Here is a 22,752-nt window from a genome sequence, read left to right as displayed (position 1 = left end):
AAATTAATTCATGATCTTGATATTATTTTCATTGTCGATTAGTTTCCACTGTAATTATTTTGTTTGTTAGCAGCATGGTGTGGAGTTTGGTGGTGTTACAGTAAGCTTTTGTTAGTTTTGGAATGTTGATGATGTAGTATTTGCATAGAATTTGAGCATCAGTGGCACACGGCAAATAGGGTTGTGCTCTTCTTTTTTCTTTTCCAGTGCTTTTCTCACATAGATCCACCAGCTGTTCAATCAAGTACTATTTGGCTTCTATCAAGACCTCTTGCAACTCAACTTCATTCTGGGGCAGGGGTACAGTTCCATCATGAAGAAAGTTCAAAATGAGAGGGAGGTGCTTTCCACAGTGGTCGATTAGGATCCAGCCTATTAAAACAGTACAATGAAGTTACAATATAAATAAACTGTACAGTAGAACCTGGTTAATATAGACGCCAAAGGGACATGCAAAAGTGTCTGTATCTGTGCCCATATTATTAGTGGGCTCTAAGAATAAATGGACGGATACCTCTTTAAGGACGGCGCCTACTTTTGTTACTGCACATATGTTCTGCGCATCTCGAGATACTCAGGTTTCCTATGGGTGCCCACTAATATAGCGATATTTTAGCGCGGTTTAAAACTATGCGGAAAAAGAAAAACTTGGCAAGTGCTCTTGGTATTTTAAAAGAAAATTGGGGGTAACCATGCATTTTTCAGAGATAATAAAGCTTCAATTCGGATAAAAACGCCATACATTGTTTTGTATTTTACTGCTTTTTAAGAATAATTGTTGCTTAATTATCTATAAAAAATGCCCCAGTACTGATTCCAGTAGCCCATACTATTAAGATCTGCTATTCCTGCATAGTCATAAACTGTGCAAAATACTTCTCTATTAGAAGGCACCGTCCTTAAATCAATACAAAGACTGCACCAAATTATCGGTTTATTTTTTGGTCTGTATAAGGTATATCAAAGGTATGGCTTCACAAACCTAAAACATATCAGTTACATGTACATATACTAAGAACATACTATAACTCAGTATATCAGGGATAGGTCACTTATATATTCATGCTACATGTACCTCAGACATACCTAAAATAATACCATTACAGGTGTAAGTATCGTTTTTGGAACAAAATTTACATACCTCAATACTACCCAAAAAATAACACTTTGGAAGTACTCTACAGTGTATCTAAAAAAATATCTTAGCCACAAAGCTAAAATCATGTTTTGGGTATATTGACCATACCTCAAACTGAATACCAATGACCAGCTACCAAGAACATATCTAATTTGACTTACCAAGAACATACTTTAATTAATTTGGTATGTCAGGGATACGTCACTAATATGTGTCTGCTACCTCTGACATACCAAGTGGTAGAGCATGTGAACTAGTAATCAGAAGATGTTAAGTTTGACTCCTGATACGAGCACTTGGATTTCCTTTTTCCGAGTATGCCTGTATAATAATACATCATTCTCATTTATTCACCAGGCTTAAAATATTCAATCACATTTATTTCCATTGCGCATATGCCACATATTGGCATTTTCGGCAATCCTAGCACTATACAGGATGTTTGCTCAATGAACCTAGTTTGATGGCCTTAGCTCCCACAAGTCTCCTGTAGCTCAGTGGTAGAGCATGATCTGAACTAGTAATTGGAAGTTCATGTGCCGGGGAGAAAAATGGCAAAATAAAGCTTGTCTACTGATTTTCTGTAAGAAAACTGTGCTTTGATATCAATGTGTTAATTAATAAAACAATAATAATCCAGCTCAATCTTCCGGAATATCCCCTGATTTTAGCCAACTCGGCCTAGGGCCTTGTCAGCTAAGTATCAGGTAATATTCTGTACAATTTCACAGGATAATTGTTAATTACATGTAGGTACCTAATGATATGCACCAAGCAAGAATAAAACTCTGCTACATGACTAAACATATATGTACCTTAATTACAGTTAATTAATAGATTGAGGTGACTACAATATTTTTTTAAAAAAAATCCCCTACAATTATTAATCAAGGCTGCTGACTAACAAGAACCCAGTAGCCTGGGGCACTCATGAAAATGCTCTGGGTGCCTACATTTTCTACAGCAGCACCTAACACTTCACATGTTGGGCTCCTAACTTCTTGGTGTTTGGCCTACAGCTGTAATGTGGGCTCCTTGAAATTTTCCTTAGGTAATCTCCTTGTGAACTAAACAATCACAAATGAGATACCTACACATGTAAAACATTTATTCATTGACAGGTTATTTTCAGCAACACAACCTTAATTACATATTGAATTGAATTTGAATGTTTATCGATAGCTCATTCATTTATCTTGCATAAATTTTGTTCTTCAGTAAGCTGAAGTAAAATTTAAAAAAACTTCTTTAATTGGCATGAAAAATACTAGTCTATTAGTTTAAATTTTTATTCTGTTTTACTGTTATAGTTAAATACCTTCATTTTCATCTCTGTCTCCATGCAAAGTTGCCTGTGATTCATCATCCGAGGTACTCACATTTGGTTGCTCCTCAGCTGTACTAGCACTTAAGCTGCCATGTTACTTTTGTTTGTCTTTTGAGTGCTTGTCACCATTAAGCTGCTTAATGCTGAGGGTCATTGCATGGACAATTCCTTTCTGGTGACCCTTCTGCTGAGGTTGAAACATTGTGGAGCTGCAATAAGTGCAAAATTATAAATAAAGATTGCAAATATTACAAAAAATTTAATTGCATGTGATATTATGTACAATGATGACCTTTTAGATCTAGCCATTTCTCACTCATTACTGAATATCACTGCCTTAAATGAGTGATGTGATTAACTAATCACAACTGAAATTGTTAAGATTATTTTCAAGGACTGCATGAGCTCAATTGACCAGGTGTCCAATTATTATGAAGTTTGCATAGTCTGTTTCTGTATTAATTTAAATACGCTCAAATAGAGCAAAAGTCTCTTTTCCTCAGATGCTATCACATTATCAACTGTATTTAATTTCTGTTAAGTGTCCTTATATTATATTCCATTCTTAACTGTCAATATTGCTGATAAAGGCAATTGTAATTTTATATTTCCTAACAGTATACATTGTGAATAGGCAATGCATAAAAATGAATAATTATAAAGTAAATTATATACTTTCATGTACCTTTTGTAACTAAATATAAATCCACTAAAAATAAATCTTATCCTGCAAAGAATTTCTGTTTGAGCAGAACAGTTGTTTTTCTTCCTTTAAATTTCAAGGGCAACCAAAAGAGACTATTTACACAAAATATTAACAGTGTTGTCTGCTGTGTTACGAGATTGTTTTGTTGCCTTTCAAAGACATGCATACAACTGTATTAATATATTATTTTCATGTAAACTAATACGGTTTCATCTGCATGGAAGCTTTAGCTCAAAATTTAAGTTGCAGAAAGTTTAAGGAAACAATCTTATTCCCTCAATTTATAAGCTATTGAAAGCTTTACAAAAATGCTAGCTGACCTCATTTTGTATTTTAATGGGATATTTGCCACTTCAAAAATGAATGGGATTAGTTTGCCATTGTTATAGAATTTCAAGCAGACATTTCTAGAGGGAAACTTTGAAGTGTATATAAAACAGATTTTTTTTATTTGCTTGATCATGATTAAGGTTGATGTTGTTTTCCCATAAAAATCGAAAAAAATCCTTATCAATTTTTCTTTCCCACAGTTGAGGCAACTAACAGCATCAAATTTTCACTGACAGTTGGGTACAATACCGTGCAAGACCAGAGACTGGGGATAGTAGAGCACTCTTAATCCCTCAGTTGTTTCATTCTGAGTATTCAACAATATTCAGCAAAGTTATAGTCCCATTCATATTTTCATCCACACAGTTTTCTTCCTCTGCACACAAAAAACAACTGAGGAATACAGAAACCACAAGACTAGTGTACGTGAAAAAAGTTTATAAGGATTTTTCTTTCCACTTTTATACAAGAAAAACATGAAGATTTCATAAAGCAAATAGAAAAGATTCTGTCATATACATAACAAATGCAGTCTGAGGCAATTGAGGCCTCAGATATCGACTGAAAAGAGCCACTGGGTGACTCTGAAAGTTGACAGTAAAGCCATAATTTATTGACCAAGCTTGTTTAATCAAGATGGCTGGATATAATTTAGCCTTGTTAATGTGTTGACTACGTCACTGGCATAGTGGCCAGAAACATGGGCTCCAGTGCTCGGGGCCTAAAAATGACTTGAATTAGTGAGAGACTCAAAGTTTAATTTGTATTTTTAAAAACTCAAGAAATATCATAATAAGTGAAAACACAGGCCTACATGTAATTTTTATGCTGTTAAAGGCAAATCTAATAGCCAGAAGTTGTAGGGAGTGTACACTGTACACAGTCTTCAAAACCTTTTATCTTGGGAAAACGACCTTGAGCCCTTTGTGACTCTTATCCAGGGAAGTCACAAAACGCCAATTGAGCAGCTTGAGACAATTTTTGCCCAAGAGAACAGGTGCACCGTTACACCGGTACATCCCCTGGATAATTTAGAAACCATGTCTTCTCTTGAAAACAAAAAATTATGCTTGTGTTTTCTCTTGCTGCAATATTTTTTTAGTTTTACCACAAAACTTTGAGTCTCCCACAAATTCAAGTCACTCTTCGGCTTTGAGCCCTTGAGCCCGGGACGCTGTAAAAAGTAAATACAGACTGGTGGATGCGGACGGCGGACGGCAGACGGCGGATGGCAGATCGATCTTCATACTGTTAAATTTATTGGTCAATTGTCTCTTACTAAGAAATGCTAGCTTTGGCTGACTTAATTTATATTTTATTGTCAGTCAAACAGCAAAATATGAATTAATTTAAATAAAAAAAAAGAAAAATAGCCAAAGCTAGCATTTCTTAGAAGGTGACAATTAACCAATAAATTTAACATTATCAACATCCTATTTTCTTTCTTTCTTTAATAATAATAATAATAATAATAATAATAATAATAATAATAATAATAATAATAATAATAATAATAATAATAATAATAAAAAAAGCACCATCTGCCATCCACCATCCACCATCCCCACCCACATCCGCCTGTCTGTATCCTTGTTTTATAGAGTACCCTTGAGCCCACTTTCCTAACTGCATGCCAGTAACATAGCGAATCATTATTCAGCTTTGTCTACAGAGATCTAACCACCCATCAAATGCCCATGGTGTGTCCAGGGCTGGGAGGCAGTTGGGCGCCCTTCAATTTGATTGATACATAACATGTTTATTATAATAACATGATTATAAAACTTGCAGTCAATGCCCAGTTTCTGCCATGAACCATTCATTCAACCCTTTTGTATTAATTGCCTTCATATTTTAGTTTTAGAGCACTGAACTGCCCAAGGAAGGATCTTGCGAGTAAAATGTGGTAGAAATATGTCATGGTATTTTACAATGTACAGGAATTTATTTTTTCAGTCCATTCTGTAATTTATTTTTAGCAGGGATTTAGCTGCTGTCTGTATTGTCGGGGTGTCCATAATACATGTAGCAAGGTGTCCGCAAGGCGAGAGTTGACTGTACTTCCGAAGATGAGGGCCATTGGATTCTCTGATATACATGTATTAAACTGCATGTGTAGATGTTTGTTCAACTCTTGTGTGCTTATACTTAGCACTGTAAGTGATTCTTCGAATATGACGAAAGAGGTGTGCACATAGTATGTGTAAACTTATGTGATTTTACCAGGAGATTTTAGTAATGCACCTATCATCGTCCATCCCCTGGGGGGGGGGGACCCCGGGCAAATACAACTTTATATGGGGACTTTATGGGAGATTTGAACGATTATTTTACCCTGGAGGTGGGGGAAATGAGAGAGGTTTGGTTTCCAAAAGCCTTGCACCATGGGAAAACAGGGGACTTTGTAAACTAAGAGTGACAAGTCTGTGCAACTCTTTTGCTATTAATCTATTGTTTGCCTGCAAATTCTTACCAATTTTTGTGACAATTTAATTGTAGAGAATATACTTGACTCAAATAGTCGTCAGTATTGTGATAAACATTCCATGAAAGTCCAAGCCAGCATAGCAGAGGTACAACCTGAAGAGAAGAGACCCTTGGAAGGAGGTTGGCAGTGGTACTGTGTATAAGCACCACGATTTGACACATGCAAGCAAGATGAAATGTTGAAATTGTGTGAAAACCATGTAAAAAATAACCTTTTCACTCGGGCCGTAAGGCGGACCGAGTTAAGGTTTCGGTAGCGTTATCAAATTCTTTTTTCTTTTAGGGGTCGCGATGGGCCGAGAAATAAGACTTCGGGCCACGAGTTATTGTTCTCGGTCTCGTTTTTTGTACTCGGCTAGTACGAGTTACGTTTTCTGTCGTGTTATCAAATTCTTTAAATTCTCGGTCGCGTTCTTTGTTTTTGGGCCATGAGGAGTGTTTACAATATGCGAGCCAGACGTGTGAGGCATGAACAAAACATGCCGGAGGCATGAACAACCCCATCATAAACTGCTAACCGTTAAGCTAACCAGGGAGCTATTTAAGCTAACCTAAGTGCTATTTAGGCTAACTAAAGTGCTCTTTAGGCTAACCGGAGTGTTTTATAGGCTAACCTGAGTGCCTGAAGGTTAGTTTTGTTTAACCGAAAATTAAATCTAAATCAGTCTATGACCTCGCGGGCCAAGATAGATAAAGATGTCTCACGTTTACTATAGAAAAACAATCAATGTAGAAACGGTTTCTGTCTTTAAATGAAAGGTGAATAACAAATGCTTTCCCCTGAATTTCATTTAAAAATATAAACAACAAAACAGTGAAAAATGTACAAGGATATAAACATACGCGTGATGCGTAACATTACTCTAGATCAAGGGGGGGGGTACTCAACAGATGCTTGGGTAGGGAGGTGCGGCCCGGGCGTTCAAATCCTGACCCTGTTTAAGATACAATTCTCCGATTTCCCTATCCCGTTTAAGACAGAATTCAAAATTTTCAGGCCCTTTCTTAGACATTTAACCCAAAATCACACCCTGTTTAAGACTAGAATAAAATAAGAATACACTAGTTTCTTACTGTATTTTAATGCATTGGAAATCACAATCTGTTTAAGCCATTAGGTCATGTAGGGATACCCTGTTTAAGACAGAAAGTGATGAAATAGATACCCCGTTCAAGACAAAACACCCTGAAAACCATACCCTATCGGGCCGCACGTCTCCGTTAAGGTCACATAAGGGAGTACCCCCCTGGGTGTAGATCTATGGCGCGTTTTTAGTGTCAAAATTCAAACTATCAATTCAAACATTCGATCCTTCAATTCAAACATTCAATCCTTCATCTCAAACATTTGATCCTGCAATTCAAACATTCCATCCTTCAATTCAAATGTGCAATTGTTCGGTTCAAACTTTCGATCCTTCAATACAAACATTCAATCCTTCAATGCAAATATGGAATGGGTCGATTCAAACATTCCATCATTCAATCCAAATATGGAATTGTTTGTTTCAAACATTCGATTCTTCAATCCAAGCACCCTTTTCTTCAATCTAGAAATGCCATTCTTCAAGTTAAACATGCATTCCTTGTATTGCCTGGCCATTCATTCAGTTCAAGCATGCATTTCGTCAATTCAAACATGCCATTTTTCAATTCAAACATTTGATCATTCAATCCAAACGTGCATTCCTTCAATGAAATCCTGAAACTCAAACACTACACCATAAATTCCGCGTTCACTTTCGATAGAAAATGCTGAAATCCTGCTGTTGAAACATTCTGCACTTTGATTTTAAGATATGAAATCCAGATTATAAATTCAAACATAGTCTCACAATGTAGCTGTGCAGTGGCTCGATTCAAACATTCACTTCGGCGATTCAAACATTCAGCTCAGCAGTCCAAACTTTCAGTTCCTCTCCAGTAGTCTGGAACCGAGGGGACTCTGTAAAACGAGGATACCGACGAGCGGATGGCGGACGGCGGATGGGGCTTTTAAAAAAAAAAAAAGAAGAAGAAGAAGAAGAAAAAAGGATGTTGATACGGTTAAATTTATTGGTTAATTGTCACCTAAGAAATGCTAGCCTTGGCTATTTTTTTTTTATCTTGTTTTTAATTTGAATTAATTTTTTATCTTATTGTCAGTCAAACAGCGAAAACGCTACGGAATGTTTCCCCTCGTTTTTCAACCAAATCAGTCTGAGTTTGCAGTGGAACTCCGTACATTAATACGACACACCATCCGGCAAAACAACACGTTCTGATTAACGGGTAAAGTACTGTATGAGCTCTTGTTAGGCATTATAGATTGGATGTCATGGTTATTGTTTGAACAGACAGATCGATACAAGTTATTAAAAAATTATTTTAAGATGTCCAAAGATTTCCCTGTGTAGGATTTTTGAACGTGTCATTTTCTTCTTTTGTACACAAGCGAAGTTTTCCTTGAAATATGGGGACTTTGTTTGATCGGGTTTTGCGTCTTTTCGGTTTTGATATTCGTTGCGGATTTTGACGGTTTTTTCTCTTTTTTGAACATTCAGATTTTTTTTACCTGACAGAAAAACATGTTTTTTTCGGTCAGTTTCTGGTTTTCCCCCAGTTGCCTCGGCGGTGGCCTTCAGTGCCCAGTCAGGTCGTCTTCTCCGTGAACTTGGTACAGTGGAACCTCGATTATCCGGATTCGTTGGGACTTGAATAAAATGTCCGGATAATCGAAGTTCGGATAATCGAAAATATGAATATTAATGAGACAGGAATGTAAAGGAATGAAATAAAGAAAACAATTTAATTGTGAATAGATTTTTAACGTTGTCTAACCAACCGGTTGATGCTTTGAAGCTTTCGCGATCGGTCGACTCCGCGTCTAACTGCGCTGAGAAATGTTTCGCTTTTCTCCTGAAGAAGCGGACCTGAAATTGGTGTTCCACTGCTGAATAAACCAGGCGTATAAGGCTTTATCCAATTGCTCTGACACGTTCGCAAATCTGACGCAGGGAAATCTTTGGACATCTTAAAATAATTTTTTGATAACTTGTATCGATCTGTCTGTTCGAAAAATAACCACGATTTCCAATCTATAATGCCTAACAAGAGCTCGTACAGTACTTTACCCGTTAATCAGATTATCCTGTAAATGTTCATGAATGTGAACGTGTTGTTTTGCCGGATAGTGTGTCGTACTAATGTACGGAGTTCCACTGCAAATTCAGAATGATTTGGTTGAAAAACGAGGAGAAACATTCCGTAGCGTTTTCGCTGTTTGACTGACAATAAGATAACAAAAAATTAATTCAAACTAAAAAAAAGATAAAATTTTTTTTAAAAAAATAGTCAAAGCTAGCATTTCTTAGAAGGTGAAAATTAACCAATAAATTTAACCGTATCAACATCCTTTTTTCTTCTTCTTCTTTTTTTTTTTTTAAAGCCCCATCCGCCGTCCGCCATCCACCCGTCCGTATCCTCGTTTTACAGAGTCCCCTCGGTTCCAGACTACTGGAGAGGAACTGAAAGTTTGGACTGCTGAGCTGAATGTTTGAATCGCCGAAGTGAATGTTTGAATCGAGCCACTGCACAACTTCATTGTGAGACTATGTTCGAATTTATGATCTGGATTTCATATCTTAAAATTAAAGTGCAGAATGTTTCAACAGCAGGATTTCAGCATTTTCTATCAAAAGTGAACACGGAATTTATGGTGTAGTGTTTGAGTTTCAGGATTTCATTGAAGGAATGCACGTTTGGATTGAATGATCAAATGTTTGAATTGAAAAATGGCATGTTTGAACTGACGAAATGCATGCTTGAACTGAATGATAGGCCAGGCAATACAAGGAATGCATGTTTAACTTGAAGAATGGCATTTCTAGATTGAAGAAAAGGGTGCTTGGATTGAAGAATCGAATGTTTGAAACAAACAATTCCATATTTGGATTGAATGATGGAATGTTTGAATCGACCCATTCCATATTTGCATTGAAGGATTGAATGTTTGTATTGAAGGATCGAAAGTTTGAACCGAACAATTGCACATTTGAATTGAAGGATGGAATGTTTGAATTGAAGGATCGGATGTTTGAATTGATAGTTTGAATTTTGACACTAAAAACGCGCCATATAGATCATACCGAAAATTACAAATGGTTTCTGTCTCTAAACGAAAGGTGAAAACGTAAGGAATAAAGTCCGGGGATTATAATAAGCATTCATATGACAAATGTCGTTTTACCCTGTATTTCATTCTGACTGCAAGAAAAGCAATTCTATCTGGTGGTTACTTATTGCCTCACTATGTCCCTGTATCTATCTATTTGGTAGCCTGCGAGCAAGCTCTCTTGGGGGTGGGGGCAGGAGGGGCCCGGGAAAGAGGATCCACCCCCGAGAGAGCTTTCTCGCAGGCTATCTATTTGGGGGAATTGGCGATGCTGGAGGTTTTCACTGTTAAAAGATTGTAGGCTTTACGCACCACAAAGTCAAATATGGCCCGAGTAAAGCTGGAAACAGCTTCTTGTTTGTATTGTAGCATTGGCAGCAGTTGTGAATAAATGAACATGTAAAATTTTAATTGACATGAACACTCTTGCTTATTATTTTCAAGTCAAGTACTGTTTTCCAGCTACAGTTGAACCTCTCCACAACGGCCACCTTGGGGACAGAAGGAAGTGGCCGTTGTGGAGAGGTGACCGTTATGGGGAGGTAGGGGTGTAATATGACACCTTTTGTTTTCGGGAATTACAACATGTTTATTGTGCCAAGTTCATGCTTACTGTAGCCTATAATGGCAATCCAATTTTAAATAAGATATATATAGATAAAATACACAGTAAAACGTAAATAATGTTTTGAATCAAAATGTTAACAAGACGAAACGAGCAAGGTTCGCAACATTCGCTATATTATTGTAGACAATCTATGCTTACTGCAGCATATAAATGGAACACTATCAAAATACGTATATCATTAAAATGGATACAGAAACGTAATGTTCCGAAGACAAATGTCGATTACTGCATCAGTTTATAAAAAAGGTTTTCACAAAAAAGAACTGTACTGGCCGTTGTCGAGAAGTTGTTTTAGCAGTTGGGGACGCACTTTAGTGGCCGTTGCTGTTGTAAAGAGGTGGCCGTTGTAGAGTGGTTTAAACAAGAGCTAATGTATGGACTGTCCGCCAGGACAAAAAAATTTGGCCATTGTAGAGAGGTGGCCGTTGTGGAGAGGTGGCCGTAAGTGGAGGTTCAACTGTAGTCAGGTAAGCAGGGCCATCTTATTACTTGGGCTTCCCACAGGGAGACCAAGTTGAAAATTGCCCTTGGTTTTTTTTTTTTTTTTCCTCAATCAGTCACAAATCGCCGTCTGGGCCTTAAAACGCATGAGCAGGTAATCTTGTCGCTGCATGGGTTTGCAAGGGCCGGACATTTATTTATTAGCCGATTTTCGCGTTTTCCAAAGGAAAACACAACTTTTCAAAGTGGTACATCGAAAGAAGAACTACTAAGGAATACTCAACAGTTTCGATAGCGGAAATCCGAGAAATAACGGCGAAGAAACTGTGCTTCGAGTACAAATTGTTGTTTTATCCAGGCGACGAGTTAGCGGAGCGCGGATATCTCAAATCCTTATTGAGGCCACGGACTTTCTACGAGATTTTTGAGTACTTCTGGGAATTCAACGAAAAATTACAGGTTTGATCGTGAATTTGTACTGAAATACTATTCTAATTGACTGATTCTTTATATTCTGAACAGTTTTTGCGAAAATTTGAAAAACATGCCACGCACGGGTTGATAAATTCGCTTCGAAATGGACTGGTAGTTCTTCAAATCGCTTTCGCGTCTCTCGTTTGGCATTTAGAATTATAAGCATTTCTTTCTTAGGCGTAAACAAAGACTTTTCTGAATAAATTTTTCCTTTAGGAAAGCATTCTGTCTGTTTTTCTTTCTAGTTGAATTGACAAAACGTGACAACTACGTAATCTTGCGTAAACAAACACATGCACTTGAGACGGATCAAATTTTGCCTATGTGACGCGGGACAGATTTCATCGATTAATGGGTTAAAGATACTGACAAAGAGAAATTCCCACGAAACACCAATTTCAAACAGAATTCCCTTTTTTCAAAAAACAAAAACTTTTGCGAGGGGGGGGGGGGGGGGAAAGAAGCCAACACAAGATATCCCTGCCTGCTTTGCTAAGTCCTGTTGGCCAGATAGATGCCAATTTAGACCAGGAATATACATTGCTTACAATATACTAATGCTTGTACTACATGTATGCTTGAGCTGTAAAACAATCGACAAATGACAACTGAGATTTTATCACGTCAACTTTCTGACATTTACAGCTGGATATGCCAGGAAAGAAGCCCAAGTTCACGCACATATGCGTCTTGTTTAATTAAGTTTACTTTGGCTTCATACTGTTCAATATGATCCCCCTTTGTGAGAGGGGGAATTTCTTAACTTTGACTACTCTTTGTCCCCATTAAGGAGGGGGAAATTACGAACTTCTACAAGATCCTTTAAGAAGCCCCCCCCCCCCCCCCCCCCCCAGTGGATGGCCGATCATAGGTGCATAAGACCAGATGTGGTGCCAGAACCAAGCTATCTTTGAAGGCTGGACTTTATCCTCAGATTTAAGGAACAGGAAAACATATTGAAAATTAGATTTTCAATGGTCGGTTTGCGAGTCTTACAAGTCTAAGCACCAGATCATACCTTCATTATCTCCTAAACCTCCATTCGTCCACTGAACATTGCTCTTAGCATACTGTCCTGCTTCGAAAGAGTTCCAATGGTTGTGTAATGAAGAGAGCCTCTTACATTAAGTTTGACGTATTTTGTAGGCGAACCTCTGATAGTCATTGGATGCGTTGCGTCTCCAGACATCTTGCTCGTTCTTCGGGCTTCTCGTTCAGGCTTCCGCTTCGAGGTGTTCAGCCTTTGAGGGGAAATATTTGATTGTGTTCGTTTAACTACACTCCCAAAGGTCGTCCGTTACGGTGCTCCATGTATGTTGCACCATAGTGCACGTGTCGACTCATTAGTGCATTGCGACGCGAGATGGAGGTACTCGGGGAGTTTTAAGAATTCTCCCAACCCCGCTCGTGTTTAGATGAGGCTATACAAACACGGAAAAAAGTCCTCTGTTGCTTTTATAAAATATTTCTCAAACATAATTTGACAAATGAGGGGAAATTTTGTTTATTTATTTCTTGATTGAAATAGGTTTTCTCAATACACGCCGATGCTAGCCAATAAAAACGCGCATCTGATAACACATGAACCAATCAAAATTAGCGTTATACAAGCCAAAATCAAGTCAGCGAGCCAACAGCGAGGACGGCGATTTCACATTCTCCTGGGATTCTGTAAGGCTAGGAAAAAACTTCGATTCAAGACGAGGAGTTTATAAGCTGAAAATGAATGTCACTATACTTGGTCGCTCTTGAAAGTGACGTGAACTTTCCCGATTTGGCAGCCTGAGAATATGGTTGAGAAGATGAATCGCTCATCGTGCCTTGTGAAGTTTTGCTGGCTAGGGAGAAAATACATTTAATGCAAATTTGACAGCCAAAACACTGCAACCGGCCATACAAAGTTTGATTTTGAAACATTTATATCTGTAGCATATAAATGCTTAGTCTTGTGTTCATCTTCGTGTGCATTTTGTAAATAAAGAATGTCTTTTAGATAATTTTATTGTGGTATTCAGATGCAAAAATTACCTTTATAAACTTATACTGCGTATTTTGTTGCATATTTTGTCGTCTTTGCTTGTGCTCCCTCGTCGAGGTCGTCCAGTTAACGATCATCGAATCAGGCAAAGCGCTATGGTTCTTCCTTCTTTGCTTTTTTTCCTTCGGGCTCAAGAGGGAGGAGATAGGCAAACCCCAATCAAATTTGGGATATTTTTCTCCCTTTCCTTAATTAACAGTTGTACTTGAAACAACTTTCAGAGACACAGAAAGCGTGACGTCACAACCGTGTTTACATACTCTCATCTGCGCACTATCTTAAATATTTTATAAAAGCAGGTGTTTCCAGTTGCATGAAAGTGAAAGCAGTCTTGGACAGTCTTCGGTAAGTACATTTTCATTCTTGTGATCTTATCTTGCCGTATAGCGTTGATTTACACAAGCTTAAAGTAGAACTAACCTTTCCGTACCTGCGGCAAAAAGCCGTGAGCGACACGTTAACGATAAACTGAATTATTTGTTTTCGTAAGGCTCGTTGTGAGCGTTGTGGACGACAGTTGATCGAAACTCGTTGTGTATATTAGCGACGTTGTTTCGTTTCGGTGGATTATCTGTTCGGAAGGCCTTCACCAAGTAACCACACAAGAAATTCAGATTAGATTGTAAGAAAAACTTCCAGTATTCTGTAGACAAATATCACCTCAAATCTTTGAGGAGAACAGTTGATCGGAGCTGAGGCGAAAGTATAGCTAGTTGCGTTGTGTAGCATCGTTGTTTCGTTTTGGTAGAATATCTGTTGGGAACACCTTCATCATGTAACCACTCAAAAAAAGACAAGAAATTTGGGTTAGATTGTAATAAAAACTTCGAGTATTTTGTTGAGAAATGTCACCGCAAAATCTCGAAACAAATCGTTGTGGAGAATTGTTTATCGAAGCTGAGGCGGAAGTAGCTAGTTGTGTAGCGACGTTGGTTGGTTTTGTTAGATTATCTGTTCGGAACATCTTAATCATGTAACCACACAAGAAATTTGGATTAGATTGTCATAAAAACTTCGAGTATTCAATAGAGATCAATGTCACCTGAATCGTAATCGAAACAAAGCGATGTGGAGGACAGTTGATCGAAGCTGAGGCCGAAGTAACTACTTGCTTTATATAACAACGTTGGTTCGTTTTGGTAGATTATCTGTTCGGAACGCCTTAACCATGTAACCACACAACAAATTTGGATTAGATTGTAATTAAAACTTCGAGCATTCTGTAGAGAAATGTCACCTCAAACTTTAAACAGTGGAAAATTAATTCCTTTTGTTGTGAGAGGGGAATATGTCGCTTACAGTATAGATGTCAAGGTAGCTTGGCCAGCTGGCATCAGTTACAGTGACTGAACAGATCACACTGTGTTAACTCACAAACTTATGCCTTTGAAAAGCTATCACGTTTGTACAGTAGGTTCACTCTCCTTAACTTTGCACTAGCCGCCGACCGGACTGACAATATGCAAAATCTTCATGAATTCTTAATTAGGTTTATTAAATGCATTTAGCTATCGGCATATTCACAATTATACGCGTGACGAAACTCTCGAGTTAGGAATCTCTTCTGGATCCAATTTACGTTCGAGAGCTCAACTTGTTTCAAAAACGATATTTTTGACATCCAATTCAATGTAAGCCCTTTTTGTGGGATGTTAAATAATAATAATAATAATAATAATAATAATAATAATAATAATAATAATAATAATAATCTTTATTTATATAGCGTTATTTCTACTAAGAAACCAATAACGCTTTACAATAATAATACGTGTAAAATATGTGATAACAATACATCAAAATAATAGATAACAGTAACACCTAAAATATACAAAGACTATATAATATGAATAACTAATCAAGATATATATTTACAAGAAAAATAATTCAACAATAATGAAAGAGTCAAAAAGCTTCTTAAAAAGAACGTTTAAAAATAAATTTTTTGACCTGCTTCTTAAAGGTGCTTAAAGATTCCGTTTCTCTAATATTGTTAGGAAGGCTGTTCCATAGCATAGGACCATTCACAGAAAAAGCTCTTCTTCCATATGTCTTGATTTTGTACCGCGGAACAACGAGGAGTCTTTTGGAGGAAGAGCGTAAAGACCTGGTCGGTTTATATTTAGTGATCATGTCAGGTATATAGAGTGGCGCAAAGCCGTGGTATGCCTTAAAAACAGTTAAACGGTACGTAACCATAAACTGGAATTTCAACGAATTGCCATAAATAGATTTACAACTTTAAAAGGTGCACGCACATTGTTGGTACATTATAGACTCTCATGCTCTTCGAAGACTCAAAATAACTTTAGCCGTGGATATAGAATTTGAGTTGATACAAATTAGAGGTCAACTAAAAAACTTAGTGTATTACATTGGGATGAGTTCCTAGTTTTGTTCCCTTAGAAACGATAAGTTTCAACAAGCCTTAACATTCCAAAATCTGCTTTTATCACTTAAAGACGGGAGACGGAGACTAACTTTACGACCATTTAGCTTTGGTCACAGTTTTTGAGCTGAAAGTAGTTTTCTTAGACTATCCTGGGCACTGGTGAGTAGAATCCTTCTTTCAATGCAAATTTGAGTCAATAAATCCTGGGGTTTTCTTCTGAACGTAAAATGCACGTTTAAAATTTGTGAATAACGTGTTGTGCCAGACGCCCCCTTTTACCACCCTGTGAAATCGATCAAACCGTCAAATGATTCTCTTAGAAACGAAATACGTTCAAGTAATTATTTCACGTCTGCAAGTGAAGTGTGCGACCGAGGGGAACGTTCAAGAATATTTACTTTTCGCAGTGATTTTACTCAGCTCTAGAAATCCGCGGCGGTTATGTGGGGGATTATCAGCCGGTTGGATAACTCACTATCCTTTTTTCGTTGTTGTCATTAATGAATTACTTTTGAAAAGACAGGACACGAATTTTCCGGAAATATATCAATACACACGAGCTGTCAGTATCGCTTGAATCGCTCTTTACTGTTTACGTAACCTCTTGGAAATTCTTGTTTTGATTAAGAAATGAGAAGATCCTTGTAATTCTAAGAATTGTTTTGTTGCATCGCATAAAATTAAAATCAAATGTTTTTTTTATGATGGGGATGCTCATCGCAGTAACGACTTTTCCTTAATCGTCAACCAATGAATTTTCAGGACTAACTAGTCATGGTATTAGAATTGAAAACTGAAACATAAATGAAATACAATCTGCCGCACTCTAGTTGGTTTCCCGTGTAAAACACAAAGTTAAAACACACCGGCCCAGGCCCTTACTTCCGCGACAGTGTTCGACTGAAACGAGAAAATACCGAGAAAATACCACTTTATCACTGTGAATTTTCCTTTTTAACTCGTGAATGCGCAATGAACGAGTTATCGTAATGTTGGGAATGTCGCTCGCTCGCTCGGTGTGTTGTAAACTTTATATCTATTTAATCGGAATTTAATCAAAGTCATAAATTATTCATGAGTCTACGTATAGTGCATGTATTCACCATCAGCCGCCATTAGGGGATAAAAAACAAGGACGTAAAATCAACTCAACGAATAACTTATTCTTAAAAGAAAACGGCTACTAGGTGTGTTGTCTGCTAAATCCTTCCATTTACCGAAACTAAGGGGCAACGTTCCTTTTAGGACGGATATTCTACAAAATTTCGACTTCGATTAGCCTCCCTCGCAAGACGCTCTTTTGGCTCGTCTCGTTGGGGAGGAAAGATTGCGTGACGAAACAAAAGAGCGTCTGCGAGAGAGGCTAGACCTCGATAGGCGGAACTGTTCGACTCTTTCCGTTTAAATACAGAGAGCTTCGCAATTTTAAGAAGTTCGAATTAATTTTAAAAAAAAATCGTTGTTAATTCACAAATCAAAACCCTTTCTTTAATACCTATAGCCCCAAATCATATCGAAATGTTCATTTTACAAGGTGGAAGTGTAAAGTGTGTACCCTTCGGTTGCACTTATCCCATTTTCTGCATCAACCGATTGATGAATTAGCCTACACAAGCATATACCTTGTGTTGCTTCAGGCACAAATCGAAACCCTTTTTTTAACACCTATAGCTTCAAAATCACATAAAAATGTTCACGTTACATGATGGAAGTGTAAATTTTGTACAGTTCCGTTGTAGGTGTAGGTATCCCAATTTCTTCCTCACCTGATTGAACTTCATTTGGCTGCCATTCAGTTTGAACATGAGCGACCCAGTCTCGCTCTCCACCAAAGCCAAGTGGCCGTCTCACCACCCCTTCAGTTCTGCCCCCTGATAAAACTTACATCCATACTACCCGCTTTTAGAAAACATGATTACCGCCCAACACTGGTTTGCCACTATAAGGAAAACCACAAGCCTACTTCTGTTTTCTGTTTCTAGTAAAGACCGCCATGAACAACACAGAGGAAATTATCTGGATTATCTGGATTGGTACACTAGTTGCCAGTTTACTTCTTAACACAAGTCGAGTTCTACAAGCTACTGAGTTGTGCCAGGAATGTTTGATTCTTCTAAACAGCACAGCCCAGGAACAAATGGTCAAATTAGCCGCCTACTCAAGGATATACCTTGTGTTGTTAAAGGCGTATTCCCTTCTTAACGATCACACAAGTGGAATAAACTGCAGTATAAAACTTCTGAACTTTTTGCGCAGCTTTGGCTTCAGAGCCGAGGAAGGTAAACTAACCTTTCACCTGGCAAAATTATATCAACTTCAGAGCAAATATAAAGAAGCAAAAGAGATTTATGAGAAAGCACTGAGCATCGTGATAGAGACAGGCGACAGGAAGATAGAAGCTTTCTGTTGCGGAAGTCTTGGTAATGTGTGTCATTTCCTCGGTGAAAATGCAGCAGCTGAAGAATATCTAAACAACGCACTTGCAATACAAAGGCAACTTGGCAACAAAAAAGAAGAGGCCATGTGTTATGGAAAACTAGGGAGAGTCTCTCGATTTCTTGGCGAGTATGGAAAAGCTGAAGAATACCAAAGGAAAGCACTTGCCATACGAAAAGAAATTGGCGACAGGGAAGGGGAAGCTGCATGTTATGGAAACCTGGGAACTGTGCATCTTTCCTGTGGTGAATATGCAAAGGCTGAAGAATATCTAAACAACTCACTTGCAATACAAAGGCAACTTGGCAACAAAAGCGGAGAAGCTTCATGTTATGGAAACCTGGGAAGTGTATCTCAATCTCTTGGTGAATATGGAAAAGCTGAAGAATACCACAGGAAAGCACTTACAATAGCAAAAGAAATTGGCGACAAAGCAGGGGAAGCTACATGTTATGGAAACCTGGGACCTGTGTATCATTCCCGTGGTGAACCTGCAAAGGCCGAAGAATATCTAAACAAGGCACTTGCAATACAAAGGAAACTTGGCGACAAAAACGGAGAAGCTTCATCTTATGGAAACCTGGGAAGTGTCTCTAAATCTCTCGGTGAATATGGAAAAGCTGAAGAATACGAAAGGAAAGCACTTGCAATAAGGAAAGAAATTGGCGACAGAAAAGGGGAAGCTACAAGTTATGGAAACCTGGGAACCGTGTATCATTCCCGTGGTGAACATGAAAAGGCTGAAGAATATCTAAACAACGCACTTGCAATACAAAGACAACTTGGCAACAAAAAAGGAGAAGCTGCATCTTATGGAAACCTGGGAAGTCTCTCTCAATCTCTTGGTAAATATGGAAAAGCTGAAGAATACGAAAGAAAAGCACTTGCAATAAGAAAAGAAATTAGCGACAGAGAAGGGGAAGCTGCATGTTATGGAAACCTGGGAACTGTGTATCATTCCTGTGGTGAATATACAAAGGCTGAAGAATATCTAAACAACGCACTTGCAATACAAAGACAACTTGGCAACAAAAACGGAGAAGCTACATCTTATGGAAACTTGGGAAGTGTCTCTGAATCTCTTGGTGAATATGGAAAAGCTGAAGAATACCAAAGGAAAGCACTTGCAATAAGGAAAGAAATAGGCGACAGAAATGGGGAAGCTGCATCTTATGGAAGCCTGGGAAGTGTCTCTATGTCTCTTAGTGAATATGGAAAAGCTGAAGAATACGAAAAGAAAGCACTTGCAATAAGAAAAGAAATTGGCGACAGAGAAGGGAAAGCTGCATCTTATGGAAACCTGGGAAGTGTCTCTAAATTTCTTGGTGAATATGGAAAAGCTGAAGAATACCAAAGGAAAGCACTTGCCATACGAAAAGAAATTGGCGACAGGGAAGGGGAAGCTACATGTTATGGAAACCTGGGAACTGTGTATCATTCCCGTGGTGAATATGCAAAGGCTGAAGAGTATCTAAACAACGCACTTGCAATAAAAAGGCAACTTGGCAACAAAAGCGGAGAAGCTACATCTTATGCAAACCTGGGAAGTGTATCTCAATCTCTTGGTGAATATGGAAAAGCTCATGAATACCTAAGGAAAGCACTTGCAATAAGAAGAGAAATTGGCGACAGAGAAGGGGAAGCTACATGTTATGGAAACCTGGGAGTTGTGTATCATTCCCGTGGTGAATATGCAAAGGCTGAAGAATATCTAAACGACGCACTTGCAATGCAAAGACAACTTGGCGACAAAAACGGAGAAGCTTCATCTTATGGAAACCTGGGAACTGTCTTTGAATCTCTTGGTGAATATGAAAAAGCTGAGGAATACGAAAGGAAAGCACTTGCAATAAGAAAAGAAATTGGTGACAGAGTAGGGGAAGCTACAAGTTATGGAAACCTGGGAACCGTGTATCAATCCCGTGGTGAACATGCAAAGGCTGAAGAATTTATAAACAACGCACTTGCAATACAAAGACAACTTGGCAACAAAAAAGGAGAGGCCGCGTGTTATGGAAACCTGGGAAGTGCCTTTAAATCTCTTGGTGAATATGGAAAAGCTGAAGAATACCAAAGGAAAGCACTTGCAATAAGAAAAGAAATTGGCGACAGAAAAGGGGAAGCTGCATGTTATGGAAACCTAGGAACTTTGTTTCGTTCCCTTGGTAAACATCCTGAGGCTAAAAAGTATCATGAGAAGGCACTTTCCATTAGCGGAGAGATCAGTGACATACGTGCAGAGGCAGTGTGGCACCTTCAACTTGCATACGACGTCAGTTCAGAAGGCACTGTAGGTTTGCAAGATCAAATATTTTCGAATCTCTTTGCAAGCGTTAACAAGTGCGAGAAAATGCGAAGTTTTCTCGGACGCAATGACCAATTTAAGATATCGCTTATAGAAGATCGCAGTCATTCCTATCATTTACTCAGCGCACTGCTTTGTGCTAGTGGAAATAAAAAAGACGCTGTTTGTGTTTTAGAACTTGCAAGAGCCAGAGCTCTGGCAGACTTAATCGCAGTTCAGCATTCTGCTCAACAACAATTATCAATTAATCCGCAGCCGCCGTCATGGGCTGATGTTGAAAAGATCCTGAAGAAAGAAAGTAACTGTAGTTGTCTATACATTTCATATCTTGGTCAATTGATGTTTTTGTGGGTCCTTGAAGGAAACAAACAAATACATTTTCGTAAAATAGACGTCAACGAATGTTTTGTTAACAAGGGATTGGAGAGAAATGCTGATCAGGTTTTTAGTGGGGAAAGCTTTAAAAGGTTTAATGTTCTTTCTCACGAGCAATGCGAAGATCGTTCATTGTCGTTTTTGAAAACCAGCGACTCAACACGAGAACCAGCAGAGGAAGGAAGCTTGACAGTTTACCGTCTACCAAAGGAGGAAGAAGAGGAAAACCTGCTACCCCTTCCCACACTAGCCGAGCGTTACAAAATGATCATCGCTCCTGTGGCTGACTTTCTTGACCAACCTGAACTTGTGATTGTTCCTGATCGCGTCTTGTACAAAGTTCCATTTGCAGCTTTAATGGATGAAAGGGGAAATTACTTATCAGAGGCTTACAGGATCCGCATTGTTCCATCTTTGACAACTCTCGGGCTCATTCAGGACAGTGCAGCAGATTATCACAGTCAGACCGGAGCACTTATAGTGGGCGATCCAGACGTTAGGGTCGTGTATTACAATGGATGCCTTACGAAAGTTCCCTGTTTGCCATCTGCCAAAGAGGAAGCGGAGATGATCGGAAAACTGATCGGAGCGAAGCCTTTGTTGGGGAAGCAAGCAACTAAAGAAGCGGTTCTTCAGAACATACACTCTGTAAATCTGATTCATTTTGCTGCTCATGGTGATGCCGAAAGAGGAGAAATTGTTCTTGCTCCTGAAAGTTCAGTTAAGCCGGGGACTGCGACCGAGAAAGACTACCTGTTGACAATGGCTGACATTTCACGAGTTCAACTGCGTGCAAAACTGGTAGTACTCAGCTGCTGTCACAGCGCACGAGGACATGTTAAAGCGGAGGGAATTGTTGGAATCGCTCGAGCTTTCTTAGGATCTGGTGCACGCTCGGTGTTGGTGGCCCTGTGGGCCATACCAGATGAAGCAACAAAGAAACTGATGAGTCGTTTCTATGAGCACCTTGTTTGTGGAGAAAGTGCCAGCGAGTCTCTTCACCAGGCCATGAAGTGGATGAGAAATAATGGTTACCCTGATGTGAGGGACTGGGCGCCATTCATGCTGATTGGAGATAATGTGACGTTTGATTTCGGAAAGTAAAGGTTAGTTTTACTATTGAATTATATTATAACAGGTGCTGAATTAATTATTCACTTTGTTCCAACAATTATTTATTACGTATTGTCATTCATTCCAACAACGGAATTGATAGAAAAAAATACGTTTAGTAGATATTCCTAATCATCCTTTTTTAGAGTAGTGATAGAACTAGGAAATAGTCCAGTTGTCGACTTTCCCAATCACGTGACTGTACAGAAGTCTGTTGTAAGGCCGTTAGGTGGGTTCTATGTTTCGATGTATACCGAGAAGAATTAGTATTGATTTGTATCAATCTGAAAGTCGACTAATGGCCAGGTTCATTAAGTTTGTGCTGTTCAGTGTTATCAGACCAACTGTTCGTTTTGAAAACAACCTCAGTGAATATTTAATCGTTATGCCTCCCCCTTTTGTTAGTTAT

The 22,752-nt window shown here is 38.5% G+C and overlaps 4 protein-coding genes across 9 annotated transcripts in view; 3 read left to right on the top strand and 1 right to left on the bottom strand.

Moving 5' to 3' along the window:
• LOC146451428 (tetratricopeptide repeat protein 28-like) overlaps positions 1 to 22,752 on the top strand; it is a 105,098-nt gene that overhangs the window by 8,027 nt on the left and 74,319 nt on the right. The window lies entirely within an intron of this gene.
• The window catches only part of LOC146451434 (uncharacterized), an 82,914-nt gene that overhangs the window by 39,638 nt on the left and 20,524 nt on the right, over positions 1 to 22,752 (top strand). Inside the window, exons 1-2 of one of the 3 annotated variants that reach the window (XM_085099116.1) lie at positions 14,000 to 14,067; positions 18,097 to 22,336. In XM_085099116.1, the coding sequence (XP_084955242.1) occupies positions 18,108 to 22,334 (4,227 nt within the window). In that variant the 5' untranslated portion in view covers positions 14,000 to 14,067; positions 18,097 to 18,107 and the 3' untranslated portion in view covers positions 22,335 to 22,336. Of the gene's footprint in view, positions 1 to 13,999; positions 14,068 to 17,901; positions 22,337 to 22,752 lie in introns of those variants that run through there. The other 2 variants (XM_085099117.1, XM_085099118.1) reach the window with 2 other exon arrangements.
• LOC146451435 (BTB/POZ domain-containing adapter for CUL3-mediated RhoA degradation protein 2-like) overlaps positions 1 to 22,752 on the bottom strand; it is an 86,538-nt gene that overhangs the window by 54,091 nt on the left and 9,695 nt on the right. The window contains exons 1-2 of one of the 2 annotated variants that reach the window (XM_085099139.1): positions 13,713 to 13,936; positions 12,703 to 12,925 (exon numbers count right to left, since the gene is read on the bottom strand). The exons of the other annotated variant lie outside the window; for it this stretch is intronic. The gene's annotated coding sequence lies outside the window, so the exon portion shown is untranslated. Of the gene's footprint in view, positions 1 to 12,702; positions 12,926 to 13,712; positions 13,937 to 22,752 lie in introns of those variants that run through there. 2 annotated transcript variants of the gene reach the window in all.
• The window catches only part of LOC146451436 (uncharacterized), a 136,186-nt gene that overhangs the window by 112,335 nt on the left and 1,099 nt on the right, over positions 1 to 22,752 (top strand). The gene's annotated exons all lie outside the window — the stretch shown is intronic.

The sequence above is a fragment of the Pavona decussata genome, unplaced genomic scaffold (assembly GCF_977016875.1).
Source record: "Pavona decussata unplaced genomic scaffold, jaPavDecu1.1 SCAFFOLD_387, whole genome shotgun sequence".
Classification (NCBI taxonomy): Eukaryota; Metazoa; Cnidaria; class Anthozoa; order Scleractinia; family Agariciidae; genus Pavona; species Pavona decussata.
This window is presented reverse-complemented; position numbering and strand designations above follow the sequence as displayed.